Raw genomic sequence first — 27,986 nt, 5'->3', positions numbered from 1 at the left:
AAGTTTGTAAAACTGAATTGTGGGTGTGGTGAGGGGTGTATTTATAGGCATTTTGAGGTTTGGGAAACTTTGCCCCTCCTGGTAGGAATGTATATCCCATACGTCACTAGCTCATGGACTCTTGCTAATTACATGAAAGAAAAGATGGTATCACAAATAAAATTATTAGCATGTTATAGAATAATAATAATGCTATAAAATTATGATCTGTTACTTGTTGCGCTAAAGCTTCTAACCAAAAAGTTGAAGCTGCAGCAACATCCGCTAAAAATATAGCAGGAGTAGAGACAGCCCCATTAACCTTAGGGATTTTGTCCCAAAAACTCTAATCTGTCAGATGGCACAGGATATAATTGCTTAAAACGTTTTAGAAGGAGTAAATGAATTACCCAAATTATTCCATTCCCTGGAAATTACTTCAGAAATAGCATCAGGGAGAGAAAACACTTCTGGAATAACTACAGGAGATTTAAAAACCTTATTTAAACGTTTAGATTTAGTATCAAGAGGACCAGAATCCTCTATTTCTAATGCAATTAATACTTCTTTAAGTAAAGAACGAATAAATTCCATCTTGAACAAATACGAAGATTTATCAGCATCAACCTCTGAGACAGAAACCTCTGAACCAGAAGAACCATTATCAGTATCAGAATGATGATGTTCATTTAAAAATTCATCTGAAAAAAGAGAAGTTTTAAAAGACTTTTATGTATACTAGAAGGAGAAATAACAGACATAGCCTTCTTAATGGATTTAAAAATAAAATCTCTTATGTTATCAGGAACACTCTGAAAATTAGATGTTGACGGAACAGCAACAGGTAATGTAACAGTACTAAAGGAAATTTTATCTGCATTAATAAGTTTGTCATGACATGCAATACAAACAACAGCTGGAGAAACAGATACCAAAAGTTTATAGCAGATACACTTAGCTTGGTAGCTCCAGCCAGCACCGGGCAGCGATTTTCCTGAAGTATCTTCTGACTCAGTTGCAACGTGGAACATCTTGCAATATGTAATAGAAAAAACAACATATAAAGCAAAATTGATCAAATTCCTTAAATGACAGTTTCAGGAATGGGAAAAAAATGCCAGTGAACAACCTTCTAGCAACCAGAAGCAATAAATAATGAGACTTAAATAATGTGGAGACAAAAATGACGCCCATATTTTTTAGCGCCAAATAAGACGCCCACATTATTTGGCGCCTAAATGCTTTTGGCGCCAAAAATGACGCCACATCCGGAACGCCGACACCTTTGACGCAAAAAAACGTCAAAAAATGACGCAACTTCCGGCGACACGTATGACGCCGGAAACAGAAAAAAAAATTTTGCGCCAAAAAAGTCTGCGCCAAGAATGACGCAATAAAATGAAGCATTTTCAGCCCCCGCGAGCCTAACAGCCCACAGGGAAAAAGTCAAATTTTTTAAGGTAAGAAAAAATGATTGATTCAAATGCATTATCCCAAATATGAAACTGACTGTCTGAAAATAAGGAATGTTGAACATCCTGAGTCAAGGCAAATAAATGTTTGAATACATATATTTAGAACTTTATAAAAAAGTGCCTAACCATAGCTTAGAGTGTCACAGAAAATAAGCTTACTTACTTACCCCAGGACACTCATCTACATGTTGTAGAAAGCCAAACCAGTACTGAAACGAAAATCAGCAGAGGTAATGGTATATATATATAAGAGTATATCGTCGATCTGAAAAGGGAGGTAAGAGATGAATCTCTACGACCGATAACAGAGAACCTATGAAATAGACCCCGTAGAAGGAAATAATTGCATTCAAATAGGCAATACTCTCCTCACATCCCTCTGACATTCACTGCACGCTGAGAGGAAAACCGGGCTCCAACCTGCTGCGGAGCGCATATCAACGTAGAATCTAGCACAAACTTACTTCACCACCTCCATAGGAGGCAAAGTTTGTAAAATTGATTTGTGGGTGTGGTGAGGGGTGTATTTATAGGCATTTTAAGGTTTGGGAAACTTTGCCCCTCCTGGTAGGAATGTATATCCCATACGTCACTAGCTCATGGACTCTTGCTAATTACATGAAAGAAATCCTAAAAGGCGATAATAGTTATAATAATTATCCCAATGTTAATGCTGTATGCAAGTGTCAATACCCATCAGCCGTGTTCAAACCATATTCTATCTTCTTAGAAAATGTTTGTAACAATCCCTGGGTTATCCTTCTGTAAAAGAAAGATAAAATAGTGTAGTTTGTTTTAAAATCAATAAATATATGAAAATATGCTTACCAGTCGACGCGTTTCGGTCATGAGAAGACCTTTATCAAGACGCCTTGATAAAGGTTTTCTCATGACCAAAACGCGTCTACTGGTAAGCATATTTTCATATATTTATTGATTTTAAAACAAACTACACTATTTTATCTTTCTTTTACAGAAGGATAACCCAGGGATTGTTACAAACATTTGCTAAGAAGATAGAATATGGTTTGAACACGGCTAATGGGTATTGACACTGGCATACAGCATTAACATTGGGATAATTATTATAACTATTATCGCCTTTTAGAATTTTTAGACATTTGCTTTTTCGTTTTTATGTTTTCCTTTTTCTTAAAGGGACATACAGCCTATATTGGTTTACTGACTACACTTATTCACAGTTTTGGATTACTCACGATTTGAACACATTCCATCAACTTTGGACATTTGCTTTTGTTTATGTGGATTTTTTTTGAAATTTTTGTTTGATTAACGGCTCAATTTTTGTTCTTATTATCACTTTTTTGAAGATCACATTCCCTCACACAATTTTCATATATTTTCTTCATAATTTACTCACAGTTTTATAAATATCTGTACATTGTTTATAAATTCTATCAATTCATCATGATCCACTTGGTTACACTTATGTGTTAAGTACATGGTTAAAGGTCGACAGAGTTATCTTAACCATTGTCATTTTTGTCATATTAACCTCTATATCCTTTTTGTAATTTGTGATTAAATTACTTCCCTAGGTGCTACTGTTTGTTCACCTTAGAATTTTAATAGCCACATAGGTTTTATTATAACTTGTTTTATAACATTTAGCTATTATTGTTGTATAAATTTGAATGTTTACACATGGATCCATGTTTTTAACTTTTTATCTTGTTGTCTAATAAATTAATGTTCATTGTAATTATTTGACATTATTGTTATTGGTCCAGACCCAGCCTTCGCTAAGTTGGCGCTTTGGTATATCTCAGTTTTAGCTTGTTATCTATTACTACTTCCAAATCCCTTTCCTCCTCTGTTTGGCTAAGTCTAGAGCCATTAAATAAGAAGAAGGCAGGCAGACGTCCTACACAAAACATTGTCCAACCCCAAGGGGTTAAAAGTGCAACTGATGCAGGATAAAATACCTACAATGTTATATTTATATTTCTATATAGTAGTATCAAAAACCATCAGCATGCTTCATTATATGTGTATGAGACATTTAACAAAAACAAAAAGTATATATTTAGAGAAAAAGAAGAAAAGCATAAATGCTTAGTTTCAGTGTGTTTTTAAAGGGGAATTAAATGCATTTCATACAACTCACTCTAATTATAGGGGGTCCACCTTTTGTAACCTAGGAGTCACTGAAGGTATCTGAAAAAGAGTTGCTGCACATGTGCAAACACGTCAGCAATGGAATGCATTGAAAGCTAGACTTCTACATGGTGGCACCAATAACTAGAGGGAGGAGAGAAATAACCTCAATATTATGTTTATTTTTAATATACCTTCGAAAAGAAATATAATAAATACAGAATTAATAACATTTTTATGTTTTTACATGTAAGCAACTCATAAGTGTCAGGTTTTTAAAAAATTCAAGAAATGTCAAAACAAAACAAAAATGTTGTTTCTAAAATGACTCTTGCTTGAAAAAAAAAAAGAAAGAAATAGCAGGGTGAAATGTGCCAGAAGAGAATAAGGACGCGCAACATAAAATTATGGGAGAGGAGCTGTGGACTCTCTCCATCAGAAGAAAAGGAAATTATCAGGTAAACATAATTTATGTTTTTCTTCTTAAATGGAAAGAGTCCACAGCTGCATTCATTACTTTTGGGAAAACAATACCCAAGCTATAAAGGACACTGAATGCCAAGACAGGAGGGTACAATAGGCGGCCCATACTGAGGGCACCAAGCCTGAACCTGTACCCGATAAAAAATCATGCTTCGTCCGAAGCCGAGAAAATTTTAAGAGGAAAAGCCCCAATAAACCTGACTCGCAGTTAGTCCAGAAGCCAAACTAGAGACCGCATACTAACTCGACTGAGCCAACAGTCCTCCAGGAGACACCGTCGCCCAACAACAGTCTTCCCCGCTCATCTCCACAGATGAAGGAGACACCAGCCGAAACCCCCAAGGGAACAAGGCAAAGGAGAACCAAGGAAACCAAAAGGTCCCCTAATACAAAAAAGAAAACCTCCACGAGTGAGCTCAGCTCACAGAGACCAAAAGGGGTCCAACAGGGAAAGTAGGCCACGCCTATACCAAGCGAAACCCGGGATAAGACCGGGCACAGAGACAGAACATAGTCTTTCCAACATCCTGCAAGCACGGATTGCAACTGAAGACGCAAAGTCCTCCCAGTTTCAAGAATACCAAGGCATTCGACCATGAAAAAGCGTGTAATACACCAAGGTGAGAAACCCAAAGTTTGAGAACACAGAGTCCATAACAGGACGACACAGAGGATACTTGCGAGGAAGAAGCAAGCAAGTAAGAAACAGACCGCAAAAGTAACCCCCAGACAGACGGCACACTCCAGGCAACCTAAGTCGCCGAACCTACACACAGATCCCTAAAAAGGGGTACACAACATCAATCGAGGCCCCCCGAGAATGAGACTATACCTTCAGAAGGCAGAGTAAACTCTCTTCTGAAATCAATGGAGCCAGGAAAATCTATACCCTAGCACACTAAGCTAACAGGATAGACTCAACAAAGCTCATACATCCAGAGGAGACTGCGACCGAACGCAGTTCCATAGACCGCTCGGCCATCCTGACCTGCAGACCCACAGCCAGCTGGACCAGCCCAGCCTCAGGGATCCAAAACAGGGGAACAAAAGAATCCCGAAACAAGTACAGGAATGAGCATAAGGATAGCACAGCCATCCCCACAGAGTACAAGTACAACCCAACTCTGAAAATAGACAAGGCCATAGACCTAAGGATCTATCAAAATAAAGGCCCAACAAGTCTGCTTGGAGCTAGCAAGACCCCAGTGGGAACCAATCCCACCCTTCTGCCTCCCATCCAGGAGAAGCCTCAAACAAAGACTATCTTCAAAGGGAGGAGAATAACCCCTAAGAAAAGGGATGATACCGTAAGGGCAACAACTGTCCTCAAGGTCCGAAGTCACCAGGCTAATGGGAAGAGAAATTCCCAACACAGATGTCCTAGAAAAGGACCCCCCTACAAGTAGCATGCCAAGCAGAGGCACAGACAACCCATTCACCTTCAGAGCAGGAAATCCATGGGAACACTGGCAAGCTGATCAGGGGAATGCCACCCTAAGGCACACCAGAAATAGGACATCCAACGCCAGCGGCTGGATATGAACCAACCACCTTTGAGGCTCAAGCCACACGGCTAACCATCAGATGACATGGGCCACACTGTGGCAAAGAGTAAAAAATACTCAGAAATCCTGGCCAACCATGACCAGGTTAGGTAGATGGAGCAAGGACATAGCCCAAGATCCCACTACCGTGGAGCACCCCCACCAGCCCTGAGATTCAAGATTCCAAAACCACCCAAGACTGGGTCAGGAAAAAGGCCAAGCGAAGCTTCAGCAACCAGAAGTCTCAGGGAGAAAAACAGGTCCGGGGACCCAATAGTTCAGGCAAACCTTACCCTAGAACTAAACACCCCAACTGGTCAAAAAGCCAGACACAAGGGTATGGATGCATATCCAGAAATCCAGATAGCGAGAGAACTCGAAAGCCCCGACCAAAGGAAGGAACCACCCCTTAGCTAAAGTCTAACGCTCCAAAGAGCAAGGCTAGAAGTCGTATGACGATACTTCTCAGGGACGACCAAGGGATACCAGAGGTCAAAAAAATCCTACTAACAGGACTAGTCTCCCTAACACCTCCATACAAGCCGAGGACACAAGGAAGTGAAGGCACTAAGCCTACCCAGCTCCGGAAAACCCCAAGCTAAACAAAGTACCCGCAGGGAACAACCATCACCCGGAAAAACAGATCCCTAAAAGGAGATCTACTCACCCGGAGACAATGAAAAAAGACCCAAAGTCCTCGTGTAACTCAGCCAAGAGCTACATCTAGATACACTAGAAACAGCTTACGCATACACCTGCAAGGTATCAAGAGCTGCAACAGGTTTCAAACTGCAAACCTTCCGCATGCTAGACAGCTATCTGCACAAGCTATTGGATCAAGCCCAAAAGGACAAATCCAGAGGCCTAAAAATGAAGGCCAAACCGCTCAATAGCTGTAAGCGGCATTAAGCCCTCCAACCCTCCACCACGTGGGGGAGGAACTCTAAGTTCTGATGAAATCAGATGTCAATTAGAGTGACGCAGCAGAAAAACTCCCCTGTCCGGTCCTCTATGACTGAAGGCTATAAGGACTGAAACAACCCTTCCCACCTCACAGACCCACAGGTCTTCTTGAATGCTTAGTTGAACATGAAAGAACAAAGATAACCTGAGCACTCAGCGCTTCTACCGAATCAGCCAAGCAGAAACAGTCCCTGAACAGCCGCAAGACCAAACTAACTGAAAGTCGCCATATCTGGCAACGATAGGGTCATTCAATAACTGAAAAACATGTCTGAGCAATACGCAAAGGCGTGCAATCCTATAACGGAAGGCATAACACTCAGGGACAGTTACACCCGCGGGGAACTGTAGAGGCCCTCCCCAAGGCGGAAGGCCCGGGACAATAGGGCACGAGCACATTCTCAAATAAACGTCTGTACTCTGCAGACGAATAATCGCCAACATTATGTGGAAGCAAAAACGTTCTGCAACCTCTGGGGGAAACAAGCCACCCCGCATGGCGGAACCATAAACTGGGTAACCCGCATGTGCAGAAGTATGATTTGGTGGGGAACTCGCCTCTTGGAGGACAGAACCCCCAGAGGCAGATGGCTCAGCAGTCCCTTGATTCCCCGAGCCCGAGGAACCAGGCGCTCTGAACTGGCAATACGGAACAAAACTGGTTGACAGGTGTCAGCGAGGCCACACTGGATACAAAATAGTCTATCAGAATCCTCTGTAACTGAATCTGAAATTAACAATCTCAGCATCAGAATCCTCTACAACTGGATTGAGTATATACAAATATGGACTAAAGTAGTAAAAACTAAAACGGCATTTGACACCCCCAATGGCTGGGGCACTCACCACCTTCTATGACCAAATCCTTGTGGACTAGAACATTTCCTTCGCCACGCGGTCAGGAATGCGGAAAAGGAAAAACGGAACGTAGCCACGCCCAAACACAAGATGAACCATACAGTCCAAAAAAAGCGTGCTCAACCAAAAGGCCGGGTCACTTCCAAAGGCCTCAATGTTCCATCCACGAGTCCAGTAAACATTGCACATAAGCAGGTTGAATCACATAACAAACATGATTATAAATCCCCCTATTAAATAACCACCTCAGGAGATATTAACCCTTGATTCCAAGATCCCGAAAGAGACTCACTGAGACCCTTATGTATAAGTTAGACCCACAATGTGGTAGCCTCTTGGGAAACATTCACATTACAATGCAAATAAAGTAAAATGAAACGATCTTACCGGAATCTACGCCGTGAAACAGGAACACGGCCCTTCAAGTGTGACGGATAGTAGCATCGCCTCCGCCATGGACATGACAGAAGAAAGCAGGCAGGGAAGTGAAGTTCGACAACGCCGATTGCTTGAGGAGCTGTTAATATGAGTCAGGATGGTTTAGCAGAAAGAAACTCCCTGCATCTCTGGACTCTAACTTTCATCCAAGCCCTCACTGAGAAACTGACAGGACTACTTAAAACTCCTGTCCCATGCTGAAGAGTACTACCCTCTATAAGAGACAAAAACAAAAATTAAAAAGTTGGACACTTCTCTGCCATCCTCCTGGGATGAAAAACAAAGAATGACTGGGGGATGAGGGGAGTGGGAGGAGAATTTAAGCCTTTGGCTGGGTAGTCTTTGCCTCCTCCTGGTGGTCAGGTTCTTATTTCCCAAAAGTAATGAATGCAGCTGTGGACTCTTTCCATTTAAGAAGAAAAATAGTTAAGGTAAGTAAAATCACTAACCGGCACCCCTGCGTGCACAACTTTCCAACCAAATGTAGCTTCAGAAGTGGCAAACACGTTGAAATGGTAACATTTAGTAAAAGTATGCAAACATAGGTGGATAGAGACTGCATTTTCTCTAGTAGAAAGAGTAGTTATAGTTTTATGGAGCATTCTGGAACTGTACCAAATAGCATTTATTTATTTAAGAGTGGAGATCCTTACTTGCAGGATATCAATACCAAAGCTTTAGGACACTGATGAAGGGAGGGACCTTAAACGGAAGGCACCACTGCTTGTAGAACCTTTCTCCCAAAAATAGCCTCCGAAGAAGCAAAAGTATCGAATTTGGAAATTTTGGAAAAAGTATGAAGCGAAGACCAAGTCGACGTCTTACAAATCTGTTCAACAGAAGCCTCATTTTTAAAAGCCCATGTGGAAGCCACAGCTCTAGTAGAATGAGCAGTAAACGTTTCAGAAGGCTGCCGTCCAGCAGTCTCATAGGCCAAACGGATGATGCTTTTCAGCCAAAAGGAAAGAGAGGTAGCCGTAGCCCTTTGACCTCTCCGTTTACCAGAATAAACAACAAAGAAGATGTTTGACGGAAATATTTAGTTGCTTGTAAGTAGAATTTTAAAGCACGAACCACATCAAGATTGTGTAACAGATGTTACTTCTTAGATGAAGGATTAGGACACAAAGAAGGAACCACAATCTCTTGATTGAAATTCTTATTAGAAACAACCTTAGGAAGAAACCCAGGTTTGGTACGTAAAACCACCTTAATCTGCATGGAAAACAAGGTAAGGAGAATCACATTGTAAAGCAGATAAGCTCAGAAACTCTTCGAGCCAAAGAGATAGCTACTAAAAACAAAACTTTCCAAGATAGAAGCTTAATATCTATGGAATGCAAAGGTTCAAACGGAACCCCTTGAAGAACTTTAAGAACTAAGTTTAGGCTCCATGGCGAAGCAACAGGTTTAAATACAGGCTTGATTCTGACCAAAGCCTGACTAAATGCTTTAACGTCTGGGACATCTGCCAGACGTTTGTGAAGTAGAATAGACAAAACAGATATTTGACCTTTTAGAGAACTATCAGATAATCCCTTCTCCAAACCTTCTTGGAGAAAAGACAATATTCTAGGAATCCTAATCTTACTCCACGAGTAACCTTTGGATTCACACCAAAAAAGATATTTGCGCCAAATCTTATGATAAATCTTCCTGGTAACAGGCTTTCTAGCCTGAATCAGGGTATCAATGACCGATTCAGAGAAACCACGCTTTGATAAAATCATGCGTTCAATCTCCAAGCAGTCAGACACAGAGAAATTAGATTTGGATGCATGAACATGCCTTGGATTAGAAGGTCCCGCCTCATTGGCAGAGTCCACGGTGGAAACAAGGACATGTCCACTAGGTCTGCATACCAAGTCCTGCGTGGCCATGCAGGACCTATCAGAATTACCGAAGCTCTCTCCTGCTTGATTCTGGCAACCAGACGTGGGAGGAGAGGAAACGGTAGAAATACATAAACCAGACTGAAGGACCAAGGCACTGCTAGAGCATCTATCAGTACCGCCTTGGGATCCCGGGACCTGGACCCATAACGAGGAAGTTTGGCATTCTGACGGGACGCCATCAGATCCAATTCTGGTGTGCCCCATAGCTGAATCAGCTGGGCGAATACCTCCGGATGGAGTTCCCCTCCCCCAGATGAAGAGTGACGACTTAGAAAATCCGCCTCCCAGTTCTCTACTCCTGGGATGTGGATTGCTGAGAGATGGCAAGAGTAATCCTCCGCCACCGGATTATTTTGGTTACCTCCATCATCGCTAGAGAACTCCTTGTTCCTCCCTGATGATTGATATAAGCTACAGTCGTGATGTTGTCCGACTGAAACCTGATGAATTTGGCAGCAGCAAGCTGAGGCCACGCCTGAAGTGCATCGAAAATCGCTCTCAGTTCTAAAATGTTTTTTGGGCGGAGAGCTTCCTCCCGAGACCATAAGCCCTGTGCTTTCAGGGAGTTCCAGACTGCACCCCAGCCTAGCAGGCTGGCATCTGTCGTTACAATGAGCCACTCTGGCCGGCGGAAACGCATTCCCTGAGACAGGTGGTCCTGAGACAACCACCAGAGAAGAGAATCTCTGGTCTCCTGGTCCAGATGCAGTTGAGGAGATAAGTCTGCATAATCCCCATTCCACTGTTTGAGCATGCATAGTTGCAGTGGTCTGAGGTGTAGACGGGCAAAAGGAACTATGTCCACTGCCGCTACCATGAGTCCGATTACCTCAATACACTGAGCCACTGATGGCCGAGGAATGGAATGAAGAGCTCGGCAAGTGGATAAGAGTTTCAACTTTCTGACCTCTGTCAGAAATATTTTCATTTCTACCGAGACTATCAGAGTCCCTAGGAAGGAAACTCTTGTAAGAGGAAAGAGAGAACTCTTTTTTATGTTCACCTTCCACCCGTGAGATGTCAGAAAAGTCAACACGATGTCTGTGTGAGACTTGGCTAGCTGGAAAGTCGACGCCTGAATTAAGATGTCTAAATAAGGCTCCACTGCTATGCCCCGTGGACGTAGAACCGCCAGAAGGGACCCTAGCACTTTTGTGAAAATTCTGGGAGCCGTGGCCAACCCGAAAGGAAAAGCCACAAACTGGTAATGCCTGTCCAGAAAGGCGAATCTGAGGAATTGATGATGATCTCTGTGAATAGGGATGTGTAGATACGCATCCTTTAAGTCCACGGTAGTCATATATTGACCCTGCTGGATCAGAGGTAGAATAGTCCGAATAGTCTGAGGAACTTGTTTAGAATTTTGAGATCCAAGATTGGTCTGAAAGTTCCCTCTTTCTTGGGAACCACAAACAGGTTTGAATAAAACCCTAGCCCCTGTTCCTCCTTTGGGACTGGGCAAATCACCCCCATGGTATGTAGGTCTTCTACACAGCGTAAGAACGCCTCTCTCTTTGTCTGGTTTACAGACAATCGAGAAATATGAAATCTCCCCCTTGGAAGAGAGCCCTTGAATTCCAGAAGATATCCCTGGGACACAATTTCTAAAGCCCAGGGATCGTGAACATCTCTTGCCCAAGCCTGAGCGAAGAGAGAGAGTCTGCCTCCTACTAGATCCGGTCCCGGATCGGGGGCTACCCCTTCATGCTGTCTTAGAGGCAGTTGCAGGCTTCTTGGCCTGTTTACCCTTGTTCCAAGCCTGGTTAAGTCTCCAGACTGACTTGGATTGGGCGAAATTCCCCTCTTGCTTTGTAGCAGAGGAAACTGAAGTGGGACCACTCTTTTAAGTTCCGAAAGGAACGAAAATTATTTTGTTTGGCCCTCATCTTATTTGATCTATCCTGAGGGAGGGCATGACCTTTCCCTCCAGTGATGTCTGAAATAATCTCCTTCAGTTCAGGCCCGAATAGGGTCTTACCTTTGAAAGGAATGTAACGCCCTGCGTGCTAAAATGGCAAAACTTGAATTCTTTGCCGCTAATTTAGCCAGTTGAAAAGCGGCATCTGTAATAAAAGAATTAGCCAATTTAAGGGCCTTAATTCTATTTATAATTTCCTCTAATGGAGTCTCCATTTGAAGAGCCTCTTCTAGAGCCTCAAACCAGAAAGCAGCTGCAGTCGTTACAGGAACAATGCACACAATAGGTTGGAGACAAAAACCTTGATGAACAAAAATTTTCTTCAGGAGACCCTCTAATTTTTTTATCCATAGGATCTTTGAAAGCACAACTGTCCTTGATAGGTATAGTTGTACACTTAGACAGAGTAGAAATAGCTCCCTCCACCTTAGGAACTGTCTGCCATGAGTCCCTTATGGTATGAGATATGGGAAAAATTTTCTTAAAAACAGGAGGGGGAGTGAACGGAATACCTGGTCTATCCCACTCCTTATCAATAATATTCACAATCCTCTTAGGGACTGGAAAAACATCAGTGTAAACAGGAACCTCTAAGTATCTATCCATTTTACACAATTTCTCTGGGACCACTATAGGGTCACAATCATCTAGAGTTGCTAATACTTCCCTAAGTAATAAGCGGAGGTGTTCAAGCTTAAAGGGACACTGTACCCAAATTTTTTCTTTTGTAATTAAGAAAGAGCATGCAATTTTAAGCAACTTTCTAATTTACTCCTATTATCAAATTTTCTTCGTTCTCTTGCTATCATTATTTGAAAAAGAAGGCATCTAAGCTTTTTTTTGGTTTCAGTACTCTGGACAGCTCATTTTTATTGGTGGATGAATTTATCCACCAATCAGCAAGGACAACCCAGGTTGTTCACCAAAAATGGGCCGGCATCTAAACTTACATTCTTGCATTTCAAATAAAGATACCAAGAGAATGAAGAAAATTTGATAATAGGGGTAAATTAGAAAGTTGCTTAAAATTTCATGCTCAATCTGAATCACGAAAGAAAAATTTTGGGTACAGTGTCCCTTTAAATTTAAAGGCCGTCATATCAGAATCTGTCTGAGGAAGGTCTTTCCTGAATCAGAAATTTCTCCCTCAGATAACAAATCCCTTGCCCCTTCAGAGCATTGTGAGGGCATATCAGATACGGCTACTAAAGCGTGAGACAGCTCAGCATTTTTCCTTAGCCCAGAGCTGTCCTGCTTTCCTTGTAAACCAGGCAGTTTGGATACAACCTCAGTGAGGGTTGTATTCATAACTGTGGCCATGTCTTGTAAAGTAAATGAATGTGACGCACTAGAGGTACTTGGCGTCACTTGTGCGGGCGTTACTGGTTGTGACACTTGGGGAGAGCTAGATGGCAAACCCTCATTTACTTCTGACTGAGAATCATCTATTGCTCTATTTTTAGGTGCTAATATATGTTCTTATAATTTATAGACATATCAGTACATTTGGGACACATTCTAAGAGGGGGTTCCAGAATGGCTTCCAAACATATTGAACAAGGATTTTCCTTGGTATCAGACATGTTAAACAGGCTAGTAATGTAACAATCAAGCTTGGAAAACACTGTAATCAAAGCAAATAACACTTAGAAATAAAACGGTACTGTGCCTTTAAGAGAAAAAAAGCTGAACAAGTTCTGCAAAACAGTGTAAAAAGCAGTAAACTTAACGAAATTTTTACAGTAGTATCTTACAGCCTTAGTAACTTTGCACAACTATGCAAATAAACAATTAACCCCTTAATGGCAAAACCGGATTGAAAAAACCTCAAAACCGGTAAGAGAGACTTTCAGCACCTTGCCACAGCTCTGGTGTGGCGCCCTACCTGCCCTTCAGAACGATTTGTGGGGAAAAAACCTCCTTTACAGCCCTCAAACACAGCAGGAACCTCTAGAGAAGCAGTTGGATGACTCTAAGGAAAAGAAACTGCGCAACTGAGGAGCGAAAATAGGCCCCTCCCACCTCACTCGATGTTTTGAGGCCTATTAGAAAAACACCTCTTAATTAACCATGTGGGTTAAAAAAAAACTAACACAAGCCACAATGACCCCTTTAGTCCCTTCAAAAAACGTTATAATTGCATCATTTACTGAACAAACAAAAAACGTTTTTTCCCAGTGTCACCAGTAACAAATGAGCCCTTCAAGCAAGCTGAAATTCCTATCCAAGTGTCTGAATACAGCTTACCCTTTCCCCATGGGGATATTGCCAGCCTTTTCTAGAACACAGTCTGTCTAGAAAAACAGACTGAACATACCTCATATGCAGCTTAGCCTGCAAACCGTTCCCCCAACTGAAGTTTTCCTGTACTCCTCAGCCCTTGTGAGAACAGCAGTGGATCTTAGTTACAAAGTGCTAAGATCATAATCCTCCTTGCAGAAATCTTCATCTCGTTTCTGCCAAAGAATAAATAGTACACACCGGCACCATTTAAAATAACAAACTTTTGCTTGAGAAATAAAAAACTAACATTTTTGTCACCACACTCGCTCTGCACTTCCTAGTTACTTAGAGTAGGCAAAGAGAATGACTGGGGGGTGGAGCTAAGGGGGGAGCTATATAGGCAGCTCTGCTGTGGGTGCTCTCTTTGCCACTTCCTGTAGGGGAGGAGAATATCCTACAAGTAAGGATAAATCCGTGGACTTGATACATCTTACAAGAGAAATACACTTTTTATCTTATATCTAAGCCTCTGCAAACTGCCCCCTTATCTCAGTTCTTTTGACAGACATGCATTTTAGCCAATCAGTGCTGGCTCCCTGGAACTTCATGTGCGTGAGCACAGTATTATCTATATGACACATATGAACTAGCACCCTCTAGTGGTGAAAAACTGTCAAAATGCCCTGAGAAAAGAGGCAGCCTTCAATGGCTTAGAAATTAGCATATGAACCTCCTAGGTTTAGCTTTCAACTAGGAATGCCAAGAGAACAAAGCAAAATTGGTGATAAAAGTAAATTGGAAACTTGTTTAAAATTACATGCCCTATCTGAATCATGAAAGTTTATTTTGGACTAGACTGTCCCATTAATTATCCACTTATTTTAAGTGTGTTTATTGCAAATTTGTAGCTGTGGTTCCTCCAGCTCAACTTTGCAATTAATGTATGTATCATTTTATGCATGCTCATTAAAGGGACATAATACTCATATGCTAAATCACTTGAAACTGATGCAGTATAACTGTAAAAAGTTGACAGGAAAATATCACCTGAGCATCTCTATTTAAAAAAGGAAGATATTTTACCTCACAATTTCCTCAGCTAAGCAGAGTAACTTCTGTGTAAAAAGTTATACTCAGCTGTTCCCAGCTGCAGGTAAAAATAAAAAAAAAATATGAAATGAACAGCAGCCAATCAGCATCAGCAGTGCTGAGGTCATGAACTCTTACTGTGATCTCATGAGATTTGACTTAACTATCATGAGATTTCATAGTAAGCTTCCTTTACCTGATTGGTGAAATAATATGAGAGTTCACAAGGCTCATCCCCTAAGCTGTCCCAGGACCGACACACTAAAATGCTGCTTAGAAATCCTTTACAATGGGAGGTGGCTACTGAGGACATTTTGAGGTAAAATATCTTTCTTTTTTACATAAAGATGTTCAGGAGATATTTTCTAGTCAGCTTTTTACAGCTATGCTGCATCACTTTCAAGTGTTTAAACATTTGGGTATTATGGCCCTTTAACCTAACGCTGCTATTGCTTCTAATGGACTCTGTTCTGTACAAGGGAGTTTTTCAGATTTTGTGCATTTTAAGATGTTGGCAGCTATGCCTCCTCCAAGTAAATGCAAATGATTGTTTCTGACACATAATCTAAAGCTTGTTTACCTAGCAATTCTGAAGCCCAAAAGTTTCAGCTAAGCACCTTTTTTATTTCAGACTCTGTCTTTTCAGATTTGTCTTCTGAAGGTGAAATAATTTTAAAATGATTAGACGTCAGTCTCTAATTAGAAATACTAAAAAGAAAAAAAAAATTATGTTCATGCTTGAATCTATTACAAAAATAATTGTTATGAAATGGTCAAACAAGGTATTCCTTTTAATCCAGCTTCAACGTTTTAGAGTATGTTTCCTTTACTGGCTTCTAGTATTGAAATTTGGGAAACTATTCCTTAGGTGTACGGCACTATCTCCACTTTAGTTAAAGGGATAGCAAAGTCCAAATTAAACTTTCATGATTCAGATAGGGCATGTAATTTTAAACAAATTTCTCATTTACTTGTATCATCAAATTAGCTTTGTTCTCTTGTTATTCTTAGTTGAAAGCTAAACATAGGTAGGCTCATATGCTAATTTCTAAGCCCTTGAAGGCCACCTCTGCATTTGACAGTTTTTCACCACTAGAGGGCATTAGTTCATGTGTTTCATATAGATAACACTGTGCTCATGCACGTGAAGTTATTTAGGAGTCAGCACTAATTGCCTGAAATGCATGTCTATCAAAAGATCTGAGATAAGGAGGCAGTCAGCAGAATCTTAGATACAAGGTAATTACAGAGCTAAAAAGTATATTTCTATAACAGTGTTGGCTATACAAAACTGGGGAATGGTAAATAAAGGAATTATCTATCTTTTTAAACAATAACAGTTTTGGTGTTTACTATGCCTTTAAATGCACGATTATTCCTTAAGAGAATAATTATTCTTTTAAGGATTCAATGTACTGGAAATTGAAGTCTGTTCATACAAAAGCCTTTTAACAAGCAGGATTTCTGTTAAGTCCAGCACTGGTGCAGCCTTTATTCTTTGGTGTCTCAAACATATGATAATATATTAGATGATTTTGGAGAGCATGTTTTTAAACATAAATTTAAACTTTTAAGATAGAATTATCCCTTCATTTGTGAGTGATGCAATCTCTGATATGATGAATAATAATGATAAAATATCCTGTTCTGACCAAAAGGACCTTGGTTTCCAAATCTAGATTTAAATTTCTCCCTTTTTATGGAAAAATATGGGTTGGGCCTGATCTAGATTCTATCATTTCTAATATAACTGGAAGAAAGGCAGCCTTTCTCCCTCAGGACTAGAGTCCTCTTCACAGAATCGGGAATCTTCTAGATCTTCCTGGATATCTAATCTTTTTGGAACTAGCTCAAGCAGTCCATAAAGCTTTCTTACTCTTTCAAATCTGCATGAAAGTACGGCACCTAACCCAGATCTTTTTCTGGTAGGGGGCATATTTTTCCCTTTTAGGGATGCTTTGTCTCCTTCGGGTCTAAATATAGTTTCCCTTGGGTACAGGTCATAAACATAATGTCTTTTTAACTGTGACGTAGTCCTGGAACTCATGGGAGTGATAGCCCTAGTTCAAGTATTGGAAATAGACCAAGGGTTTCTCTCAAACCTTTTTATTGTTCTTTAGAAGGACAGGACTTACAAGCCTATTTTAATTTTCAAAACTGTAAAGTTTCTCACAGTTCCTACTTTCAAGATGGAATTATTTTCTACTATTATCCATCTGGTACAGCAGAGCCAATATATGTCCTCGATAGGTTTGAAGGATGCTTTCCTTCATGTCCCCATCCACTAAGACCTCTACCAATTTTTTAAGTTAGTCATTCAGGACATGCTCTTTCCTTTTTTCGCTCTTCAAATTGGTCTAGCTGCAGCTTTCAGAATGTTTTTTTCACTGAGGTTCTGTGAACTCTATCATCTGTTACAAGGACATTGGAGAACCATTGTTCCAAGAGTCCTCTTTCTACACAGACCAGGGTTTCTTTTACCTCTTCTCTCTATTCCAAATCTAAATTAGTTCTGTGCATGAAAGTATTACTTTTGCACGGTTTATCTTGATGACTAACTCTGCATTGTAAGTCTAGAGTGCAATGGCTATTTTCTAAAATATTTTCCTTGGATTTCAAAGACAGACAGTCTCTGTCCTGGTGGAAAGTTCTCCAATTTTTAAGGAGCATCCTTCAAGCAATTTTTAAGGAGCAACCTGTACTTTTAACAGATGCAAGCCTTGAGTGGTGGTAGAGTATGGGGGTGCAGGAGAGCACAAGGGGTTTGGTCTCCTCAGGAGGCGTGGTTACCAATAAGTATACAAGACCTCTGTGCATTCTTCAGGAGAATTTAGAGTTTGCCTCTCCTGAAAGAAGAGACTTATCTGTGTTTCAATCAATTTCTCGGTAGTAGCATATATCTTATCAAAGGGGAACTCCCAGTTTCCTAGCAATAGAGGACGTTTTCCTAATTTTGATTTAGAAAATAATTTCTGTACATTTTATGTTATTCTTTTCCCAGGTGTGGTCTTCTGGGAAGCAGACTTTCTTGTTTGCCTATCCCTTCTTTCAAAGGAATAGTACCTCCATCTCAATGTTTGTCAAACATACGGTAGTTCTATGGGGTCTACTTGATATAGACCCAACGGGTTTTCATTTGAACGACTAACTTCAGAGTATTTTTTTTTATTTTATTTTTTGCTAGTTCTAGAAATCCCCAGACAGAGGTGATAGATGCTCATATCTCTGGTCTTTCTTACATTTTTCATCTAACTTTTCTACTACCAAGAGGATGGCTCTGATCAAATAAGTTCTTATCTGTATTTTCTTCAATTTTTCAAGAGGGCTTAGACACGGATTTATCTTTTAGCTCTTTTAAAAAGTCAGACTTCAGCTCTTTTTGTATTATATCTCAATACACTTGCTAAGCTTCCTGACAATCTGCATTTTCTTTACCTCTTTTCCCTGCTTTATCCTTTCCTACCTTTATACGTCTCCTGGCCTTGTTTCGCCAGCCTTAAAATGACAGGGCGGGCCGTGGACTGGATACACCACAAGAGAAATAAATTTATCAGGTAAGCATAAATTATGTTTTCTCTTGTAAGGTGTATCCAGTCCACGGATCATCCACGGATGAAGGGAGGGACAAGGCAGGTACTTAAACGGAAGGTACCACTGCCTGTAAAACCTTTCTCCCAAAAATAGCCTCCGAAGAAGCAAAAGTATCAAATTTGTAGAATTTTGAAAAAGTATGAAGCGAAGACCAAGTCGCCTCCTTGCAAATCTGTTCAACAGAAGCCTCATTTTTAAAGGCCCATGTGGAAGCCACAGCTCTAGTAGAATGAGCTGTAATCCTTTCTGGAGGCTGCTGGCCAGCAGTCTCATAGGCTAAGCGGATTATGCTTCTTAGCCAAAAAGAAAGAGGTTGCCGAAGCCTTTTGACCTCTCCTCTGTCCAGAGTAGACAACAAACAAAGCAGATGTTTGACGAAAATCTTTAGTAGCTTGTAAGTAAAACTTTAAAGCATGAACCACGTCCAGATTGTGTAATAGACGCTCCTTCTTTGAAGAAGGATTAGGACACAAAGACGGAACAACAATCTCTTGATTGATATTCTTATTAGATACCACCTTAGGTAAAAACCCAGGTGTAGTACGCAGAACTACCTTATCTGCATGGAAGATCAGATAAGGAGAATCACATTGTAAGACAGATAACTCGGAAACTCTACAAGCCGAGGAAATAGCTACCAAAAAAAGAACTTTCCAAGATAAAAGTTTTATATCTATGGAATGAAGAGGTTCAAACGGAACCCCCTGAAGAACTTTAAGAACCAAATTTAAGCTCCAAGGTGGAACAACAGGTTTAAACACAGGCTTGATTCTAACTAAAGCCTAACAAAATGCCTGAACGTCTGGGATATCCGCCAGACGCTTGTGCAAAAGAATAGCGCAGAAATCTGTCCCTTTAAGGAACTAGCTGACAATCCTTTCTCCAATCCTTCTTGGAGAAAAGATAACATCCTGGGAATCCTGACCTTACTCCATGAGTAGCCCTTAGATTCACACCAATAAAGATATTTACGCCATATTTTATGATAGATTTTCCTGGTGACAGGCTTCCGTACCTGAATTAAGGTATCAATGACTGACTCGGAGAAACCACACTTTGATAAAATCAAGCGTTCAATCTCCAGGCAGTCAGCCTCAGAGAAATTAGATTTGGATGGTTGAAAGGACCTTGAAGTAGAAGGTCCTGTCTCAGAGGCAGAGTCCATGGTGGAAAGGATGACATGTCCACCAGATGTGCATACCAAGTCCTGCGTGGCCACGCAGGCGCTATCAAGATCACCGATGCTCTCTCCTGCTTGATTTTGGCAATCAGACGAGGGAGCAGAGGAAATGGTGGAAACCCATAAGCCAGGTTGAAGGACCAAGGCGCTGCTAGAGCATCTATCAGCGTTGCCTTGGGGTCCCTGGACCTGGATCCGTAACAAAGAAGCTTGGCGTTTTGGCGAGACGCCATGAGATCCAGTTCTGGTTCGCCCCAACGAAGAACCAATTGTGCAAACACCTCCGGATGGAGTTCCCACTCCCCCGGATGAAAAGTCTGTCGACTTAGAAAATCCGCCTCCCAGTTCTCTACACCTGGGATATGGATAGCTGATAGGTGGCAAGAGTGAATCTCTGCCCAGCGAATTATCTTTGAGACTTCTAACATCGCTAGGGAACTCCTTGTTCCCCCTTGATGATTGATGTAAGCCACAGTCGTGATGTTGTCCGACTGAAATCTGATGACCCTCATTGTCGCTAGAATTGAATATCGCTCTTCGTTCCAGAATGTTTATTGGAAGGAGTGACTCCTCCTGAGTCCACGATCCCTGAGCCTTCAGGGAGTTCCAGACTGCACCCCAACCTAGAAGGCTGGCATCTGTCGTTACAATTGTCCAATCTGGCCTGCGAAAGGTCATACCTTTGGACAGATGGACCCGAGATAGCCACCAGAGAAGAGAATCCCTGGTCTCTTGGTCCAGATTCAGTAAAGGGGACAAATCTGTGTAATCCCCATTCCACTGACTGAGCATGCATAGTTGCAGCGGTCTGAGATGTAGGCGTACAAACGGCACCATGTCCATTGTCGCTACCATTAAGCCGATTACTTCCATGCACTGAGCCACCGAAGGGCGAGGAATGGAATAAAGAACACGGCAGGAATTTAGAAGTTTTGATAACCTGGACTCAGTCAGGTAAATTTTCATTTCTACAGAATCTATCAGAGTCCCTAGGAAGGAAACTCTTGTGAGGGGGGATAGAGAACTCTTTTTCTCGTTCACCTTCCACCCATGCGACCTCAGAAATGCCAACACTATGTCCGTATGAGACTTGGCAATTTGATGTCGTCTAAATAAGGGGCCACTGCTATACCCCGTGGTCTTAGGACCGCCAGAAGCGACCCCAGAACCTTCGTAAAAATTCTTGGGGCTGTAGCTAACCCAAAGGGAAGAGCTACAAAATGGTAGTGCCTGTCTAGGAAGGCAAACCTGAGAAACCGACGATGATCTTTGTGTATCGGAATGTGCAGATAACCATCCTTTAAATCCACTGTAGTCATGTATTGACCCTCTATGATGGTACGAATAGTCTCCATTTTGAATGATGGAACTCTGAGGAATTTGTTTAAGATCTTTAGATCCAAAATTGGTCTGAAGGTTCCCTCTTTTTTGGGAACCACAAACAGATTTGAGTAAAATCCCTGTTCCTCCTTTGGGACAGGATGGATCACTCCCATAACTAGGAGGTCTTGTACACAGTGTAAGAATGCCTCTCTCTTTATCTGGTTTGCAGATAATTGTGAAAGGTGAAATCTCCCTTTTGGGGGGGGGAAGCCTTGAAGTCCAGAAGATATCCCTGGGATATAATTTCCAACGCCCAGGGATCCTGGACATCTTTTGCCCACGCCTGGGCAAAGAGCGAAAGTCTGCCCCCTACTAGATCCGTTACCGGATAGGGGGCCGTTCCTTCATGCTGTCTTAGAGGCAGCAGCAGGCTTTTTGGCCTGCTTACCCTTGTTCCAGGTCTGGTTAGGTCTCCAGACTGTCTTGGACTGAGCAAAAGTTCCCTCTTGTTTTGCATTAGAGGAAGTTGATGCCGCACTTGCCTTGAAGTTTCGAAAGGCACGAAAATTAGACTGTTTGGCCCTTGATTTGGACCTATCCTGAGGAAGGGCATGACCTTTTCCTCCCGTGATATCAGCAATAATCTCCTTCAAACCAGGGTCTGCCCCTTGAAGGGAATGTTAAGCAGCTTCGATTTTGAAGTAACGTCAGCTGACCATGATTTAAGCCATAGCGCTCTGCGCGCCTGGATAGCAAAGCCAGAATTCTTAGCCGTTAGTTTAGTCAAATGAACAATGGCATCAGAAACAAAAGAATTGGCTAGCTTAAGTGCTCTAAGCTTGTCAAGTATGTCATCCAATGGAGTCGCTACCTGTAAAGCCTCTTCCAGAGACTCAAACCAGAACGCCGCAGCAGCAGTGACAGGCGCAATGCATGCAAGGGGCTGTAGGATAAAACCTTGTTCAATAAACATTTTCTTAAGGTAACCCTCTAATTTTTTATCCATTGGATCTAAGAAAGCACAACTGTCCTCGACAGGGATAGTAGTACGCTTTGCTAGAGTAGAAACTGCTCCCTCCACCTTAGGAACTGTCTGCCATAAGTCCCGTGTGGTGGCGTCTATTGGAAACATTTTTCTAAAAACAGGAGGGGGAGAGAACGGCACACCTGGTCTATCCCATTCCTTAGTAATAATTTCTGTAAACCTTTTAGGTATTGGAAAAACATCAGTACACACCAGCACTGCATAGTATTTATCCAGTCTACACAATTTCTCTGGCACTGAAATTGTATCACAGTCATTCAGAGCAGCTAAAACCTCCCTGAGTAACACGCGGAGGTGTTCAAGCTTAAATTTAAATGTAGAAATATCAGAATCAGGTTGCATCATCTTCCCTGAGTCAGAAATATCACCCACAGAAAGAAGCTCTCCTTCAGCTTCTGCATATTGTGAGGCAGTATCAGACATAGTTCTTAAAGCATCAGTATGCTCTGTATTTCGTCTAACTCCAGAGCTATCTCGCTTACCTCTAAATTCAGGTAGTCTGGCTAATACCGCTGACAGTGTATTATCCATGACTGCCGCCATGTCTTGTAAAGTAAACGCTATGGGCGCCCTGGATGTACTTGGCGCCATTTTAGCGGGAGTCCCTTGAGCGGGAGTCAAAGGATCTGACACGTGGGGAGAGTTAGTTGGCATAACTTCCCCCTCGTCAGATTCCTCTGGTGATAAATTTTTCAAAGACAGAATATGATCTTTATTGCTTAAAGTTAAATCAGTACATTTGGTTCACATTCTAAGAGGGGGTTCCACCATGGCTTTTAAGCATAATGAACAAGGAGTTTCCTCTATGTCAGACATGTTTATACAGACTAGCAATGAGACTAGCAAGCTTGGAAAACACTTTAAATCAAGTTAACAAGCAAATATAAAAAAACGGTACTGTGCCTTTAAGAGAAACAAATTTTGTCAGAATTTGAAAAACAGTGAAAAAATGCAGTAAATCAAACGAAATTTTTACAGTGTGTATAATAATCTAACAGAGCATTGCACCCACTTGCAAATGGATGATTCAAAAACCGGATCAAAAAAACGATAGACGTTTTTTAAGTCACACCAAACTGCCACAGCCTTGCTGTGGGCCTACCTTCCCCAACAAACTATTTTGGAAGCCTAAGAGCCCTTTAGAGATGTCCTGTAGCATTCAGGGAACTCCTGGATGTCTCAGTCTGTAATAGTTAATGCACAAAAAAGCACTAAACTAGGCCCCTCCCACTCATAGTAACACAGTGGAAAGCCTCAGGAAACTGTTTCTAGGCAAATTTAAGCCAGCCATGTGGAAAAAAAACTAGGCCCCAATAAAGTTTTATCACCAAAGTATATATAAAAACGTTTAAACATGCCAGTAAACGTTTTATATTGTAAATATAAAATAGTATTACCTCAGAAAGTAAGCATGATACCAGTCACTATTAAATCACTGTATTCAGGCTTACCTTACATAAATTTGGTATCAGCAGCATTTTCTAGCATTTCACATCTTCTAGAAAAATCTTAACTGCACATACCTCATAACAGGATAACCTGCACGCCATTCCCCCGCTGAAGTTATCTCTCTCTTCAGACATGTGTGAGAACAGCAATGGATCTTAGTTACAACCTGCTAAGATCATAGAAATCACAGGCAGATTCTTCTTTTTTCCTGCCTGGAACAAAATAGCACAACTCCGGTACTATTTAAAAATAATAAACTCTTGATTGAAGCAAAATAACAGCTACATTTCACCACTTATCTCTTACTACCTCCATGCTTGTTGAGAGTTGCAAGAGAATGACTGGATATGGCAGTGAGGGGAGGAGCTATATAGACAGCTCTGCTGTGGGTGTCCTCTTGCAACTTCCTGTTGGGAATGAGAATATCCCACAAGTAATGGATGATCCGTGGACTGGATACACCTTACAAGAGAAAATGTAAATTTAAATACAAATCATAAGTCACATGACCAAATGTTAACATACTTTTCTTGAAGGATTTGTTCTGTGGATGAGGTCCCATGCCAGGAATGCCGTATATACTCATTCGTTGTACAAGACTAGCTACATTTCCAGATTTCTCTCTTTTAGCTGGTAAGTGCTCTACCTTTGGTTCAACATCCTTCTTTACTTCCTAAAGAAGAAAAAAGATAAGTCAAAAAAAGTCATATAGTGATGCTATTGTATTAATAATTTAGCACAAGCTCCAAAACAGATTAAGAGTTCTATAAAGTTAAATATTTATTTTCTGTCAATAAATCATATCTACCTCAAATCCATCATTCTGTTTATGAAACATTAGCGGCATCATAAAAATGGCTACCCTCTCTAACACCTTAAAAGGACAGTCTACTCCAAAAATGTTATTGTTTAAAGAGATATATAATGCCTTTTACTACCTATTCGCCAGCTTTGCACAACCAATATACTTTATAACCTTAAACTTCTAAATTTCTGACTGTTTCTAAGCTCCTGCAGGCCACTTTTATCTCAGGGCATTTTTATGGATTTTCACAACAAGACACGGCTGATTCATGTGTGCCATACAGATTACATTAACACTTAGATTATTAATAATACATCTGAACTTCCCAAAATTCACAGCAAAAAGGTCTTCCATATATTTATGGCGGCTACATTCAGTTTTAAAACAGAACTCTTCAAAAATGTTGGCAACAAGAAAACAAATTTAGTCTTAAGATCACATACCCACTTACTGTCAAATAAAATTTGACTAAAGCATAAGTATAGACCAGGGGACTGATTTAGCCTATGTCGAGCGGACATGATTTACTTTATCGAATCATGTCCGCTCAACATCACTAAATTTATCATTGCACAAGCATTTCTGGTGAAATTTGTGTGCAATGCCACCCCCTGCTCACTGGCGGCCAATCAGCCACTAGCAGGGGCTGACAATCATCATGATTGGATCGGGATGATTTCAATCTGCCACCTAAAAGGTGGTGGACAGGTTAAAGGGACAGTCAACACCCAGGAAAACTTTATCCCATACCTTAGATCCACAAAAAAGATGCGCCTGCACCGCATCCCATCTTCAATACCACTGACGTTATATGTCTAATCATCGAAAGCCCATACAGTGTTCAGCGGTAGATATGGCCGCCAAACTCCTCCCCCGTCCTCTTCTTTTTTTAATTTAATCCGCGTTCACAGGGACGCTGTTCTATTGCTAATGCGCATTATAATTTTAGTCCGCTTGCTATTAGAAATAGAAAGTGTCTCCATGAACGCGTGTAAAGAATCTAGCCAAGGATTTGATTCTGATTGCCAGATGACTTTAAGAAGATGCTTTGATAAAGCATATGCGAAACGCGCGTTAGGCCGTTTGCACTGCTGCTCTCTGTGGTACTAGTACTTTAACATAGAAAATCGGGGTATAACGTAATTGGGAACTTTCTTAATTGTGGTAATTTGTTGGCCCACTGTGGGCATCTATTTAAATGGTAATGTGTGCCTAAGTATGGCGGCTAGGGGAATGTGGAGACTGATACTTGCCTAATATAACATATAGGCAACGATTATATATACACAATAATAGTGCTGTCTCCCACAGTTACCTCTGGGCACGCTGTGGTTTCACTTACCATTAAACTAATAGTAAATTTAAGTTTGTTACCCTTTGAAGATATATTCAACTAATTGTGATACATAGGAGGTCACTCTTTTACCAGAGAGTACACAGTTCCATTTTCTTTTAAACTGTGTTATTTCTTTTTCTTTTTTGATTCCAATATAATTTGATACAACGTTTTTATTAAAAGTGGCATGGTCCACAACACTTGAATCATTTTATGTATATTTAATAAATGTTAAGTTTTAATATAACTCACAACTCTACACAATGAACTCACCACCTACATATGTATGAGATGACAATACCCCTAAAGTGTGCCATATAAATGCTTCTGTTCTTTCTCTTTGTTTAAAAATTAAACTATGTTTTGGCATTAGGCACTACCTTATCCTATACTTAGGTTTATAAGGAATTAGGTCTGTGGGTTGTCACCTCCAGTTCTTTCCCACCTTCCCTTTAGGTTAAAAGGGATTTATTTCATGACTTTAAGAAGAAGCCTCCTACGTAACGGTGGGGGGAGTTTGGCAGCCATATCTGGTAAAAAAAAAAAAAAAAGGTTATGCGCACCTGATAAATGTATTTATTTCTTGACACGGCACGTCCACGGATCAAAATGAATTACTGTTGGGAATAATCACTCCACTCAGGAGGAGGCAAAGAGCACCACAGCAAAGCTGTTAAGTATCATAAGTATCACTTCCCTTCCCACAAACCCCAGTCATTCGACCGAAAGAAAAGGAGAGAAAGAAAGCAAAACAAGGTGCAGAGGTGTCTGAGGTTTATATAAAAAGCAAAACTGTCTAAAAAACAGGGAGGGCAATGGACTCACCATGTCAAGAAAGAAAGAAATTTATCAGGTAAGCATAATTTTTTTTTTTCTTTCTAATGACACGGTGAGTCCACGATTCATCATCAATTACTGTTGGGAATCAATACCTGTTGGGAATCAATACCCAAGCTTCTTTCTCCCAAAAATGCCTCAGTCGATGCAAAAGTATCAATTTGTAAAATTTTGAAAACGTATGAAGGAAAGACCAAGTTGCAGCCTTGCAAATCTGTTCTTCCTGGGCCTTCAAAAATGAAGCTTCTGTAGAAGAAACAGCCCTCGTGGAGTGAGCTGTGATTCACTCATGAGGCTGTTGTCCAGCAGTCTCATAGGCCAAATGAAAATACTCATCAGCCAAAGAGAAAGAGAAGAAGCCGTAGCTTTCTGACCCTGGCGTTTCCAAGAGAAATAAACAAAGCAGAAGACTGGCAAAATTCCTTAGTCCCCCTGCAAGTAGACATTCAGCATCTAAGTTGTGCAGCAAACGCTCCTTAGGAGAAGGATTAGGACACAAGGAACAAAGATCTCCTGATTAATATTCCTATCCGAAACAACTTTAGGAAGGAAACCTAACTTAGTACAAAGAAACACCTTATCAGAATGAAAGATAAGGAGAATCATACTACGGTACCAAGAGTTCCGAGACTCTCCGAGCAGAAGAAAAATTAAATTATGCTTACCTGATAATTTTCTTTTCTTCAGATGGAAAGAGTCAACAGCTGCATTCATTACTTTTGGGAATTCAGAACCTGGCCACTAGGAGGAGGCAAAGACACCCCAGCCAAAGGCTTAAATACCTCCCCCACTTCCCTCATCCCCCAGTCATTCTGCCGAGGGAACAAGGAACAGTAGAACAAATATTAGGGTGAAAAGGTGCCAGAAGAACAAAAATAACAGACGCCCCACCAAAAAATTACAGGTGGGGAACTGTGGACTCTTTCCATCTGAAGAAAATCATCAGGTAAGCATAATTTAAGTTTTTCTTCATAAATGGAAAGAGTCCACAGCTGCATTCATTATTTTTGGGAAAACAATGCACAAGCTATAGAGGACACTGAATGCAAAAATGGGAGGGTACAAGAGTTTAATATCTATGGAATGTAAAGGTTCAAACGGAACCCCTTGCAGAACTGAAAGAACTAAATTCGGACTCCATGGCGGAGCCACAGGTCAATAAACAGGCTTGATTCTGACTAAAGCCTGACTAAACGCTTGAACGTCTGGTACCTCTGCCAGACGTTTGTGTAAAAGAATAGACAAAGCAAAGCAAATATCTGTCCTTTTAAGGAACTAGCTGATAATCCTTTCTCCAATCCTTCTTGGAGAAAGGACAATATCCTGGGAATCCTAATCTTACTCCATGAGTAACCCTTGGATTCGCACCAACAAAGATATTTTCGCCAAATCTTATGGTAGATTTTCCTGGTGACAGGCTTTCTAGCCTGAATCGGG

General features: G+C 41.0%; 1 protein-coding gene across 1 annotated transcript in view; it reads right to left on the bottom strand.

Moving 5' to 3' along the window:
• CD2AP (CD2 associated protein) overlaps nt 1-27,986 on the bottom strand; it is a gene marked incomplete at its 3' end in the record, with an annotated part of 687,573 nt that overhangs the window by 498,673 nt on the left and 160,914 nt on the right. The window contains 1 exon segment of the mRNA XM_053709615.1: nt 24,097-24,244. Coding sequence (XP_053565590.1) covers nt 24,097-24,244 — 148 coding nt within the window.

The sequence above is a fragment of the Bombina bombina genome, chromosome 4 (assembly GCF_027579735.1).
Source record: "Bombina bombina isolate aBomBom1 chromosome 4, aBomBom1.pri, whole genome shotgun sequence".
Lineage (NCBI taxonomy): Eukaryota > Metazoa > Chordata > Amphibia > Anura > Bombinatoridae > Bombina > Bombina bombina.
This window is presented reverse-complemented; position numbering and strand designations above follow the sequence as displayed.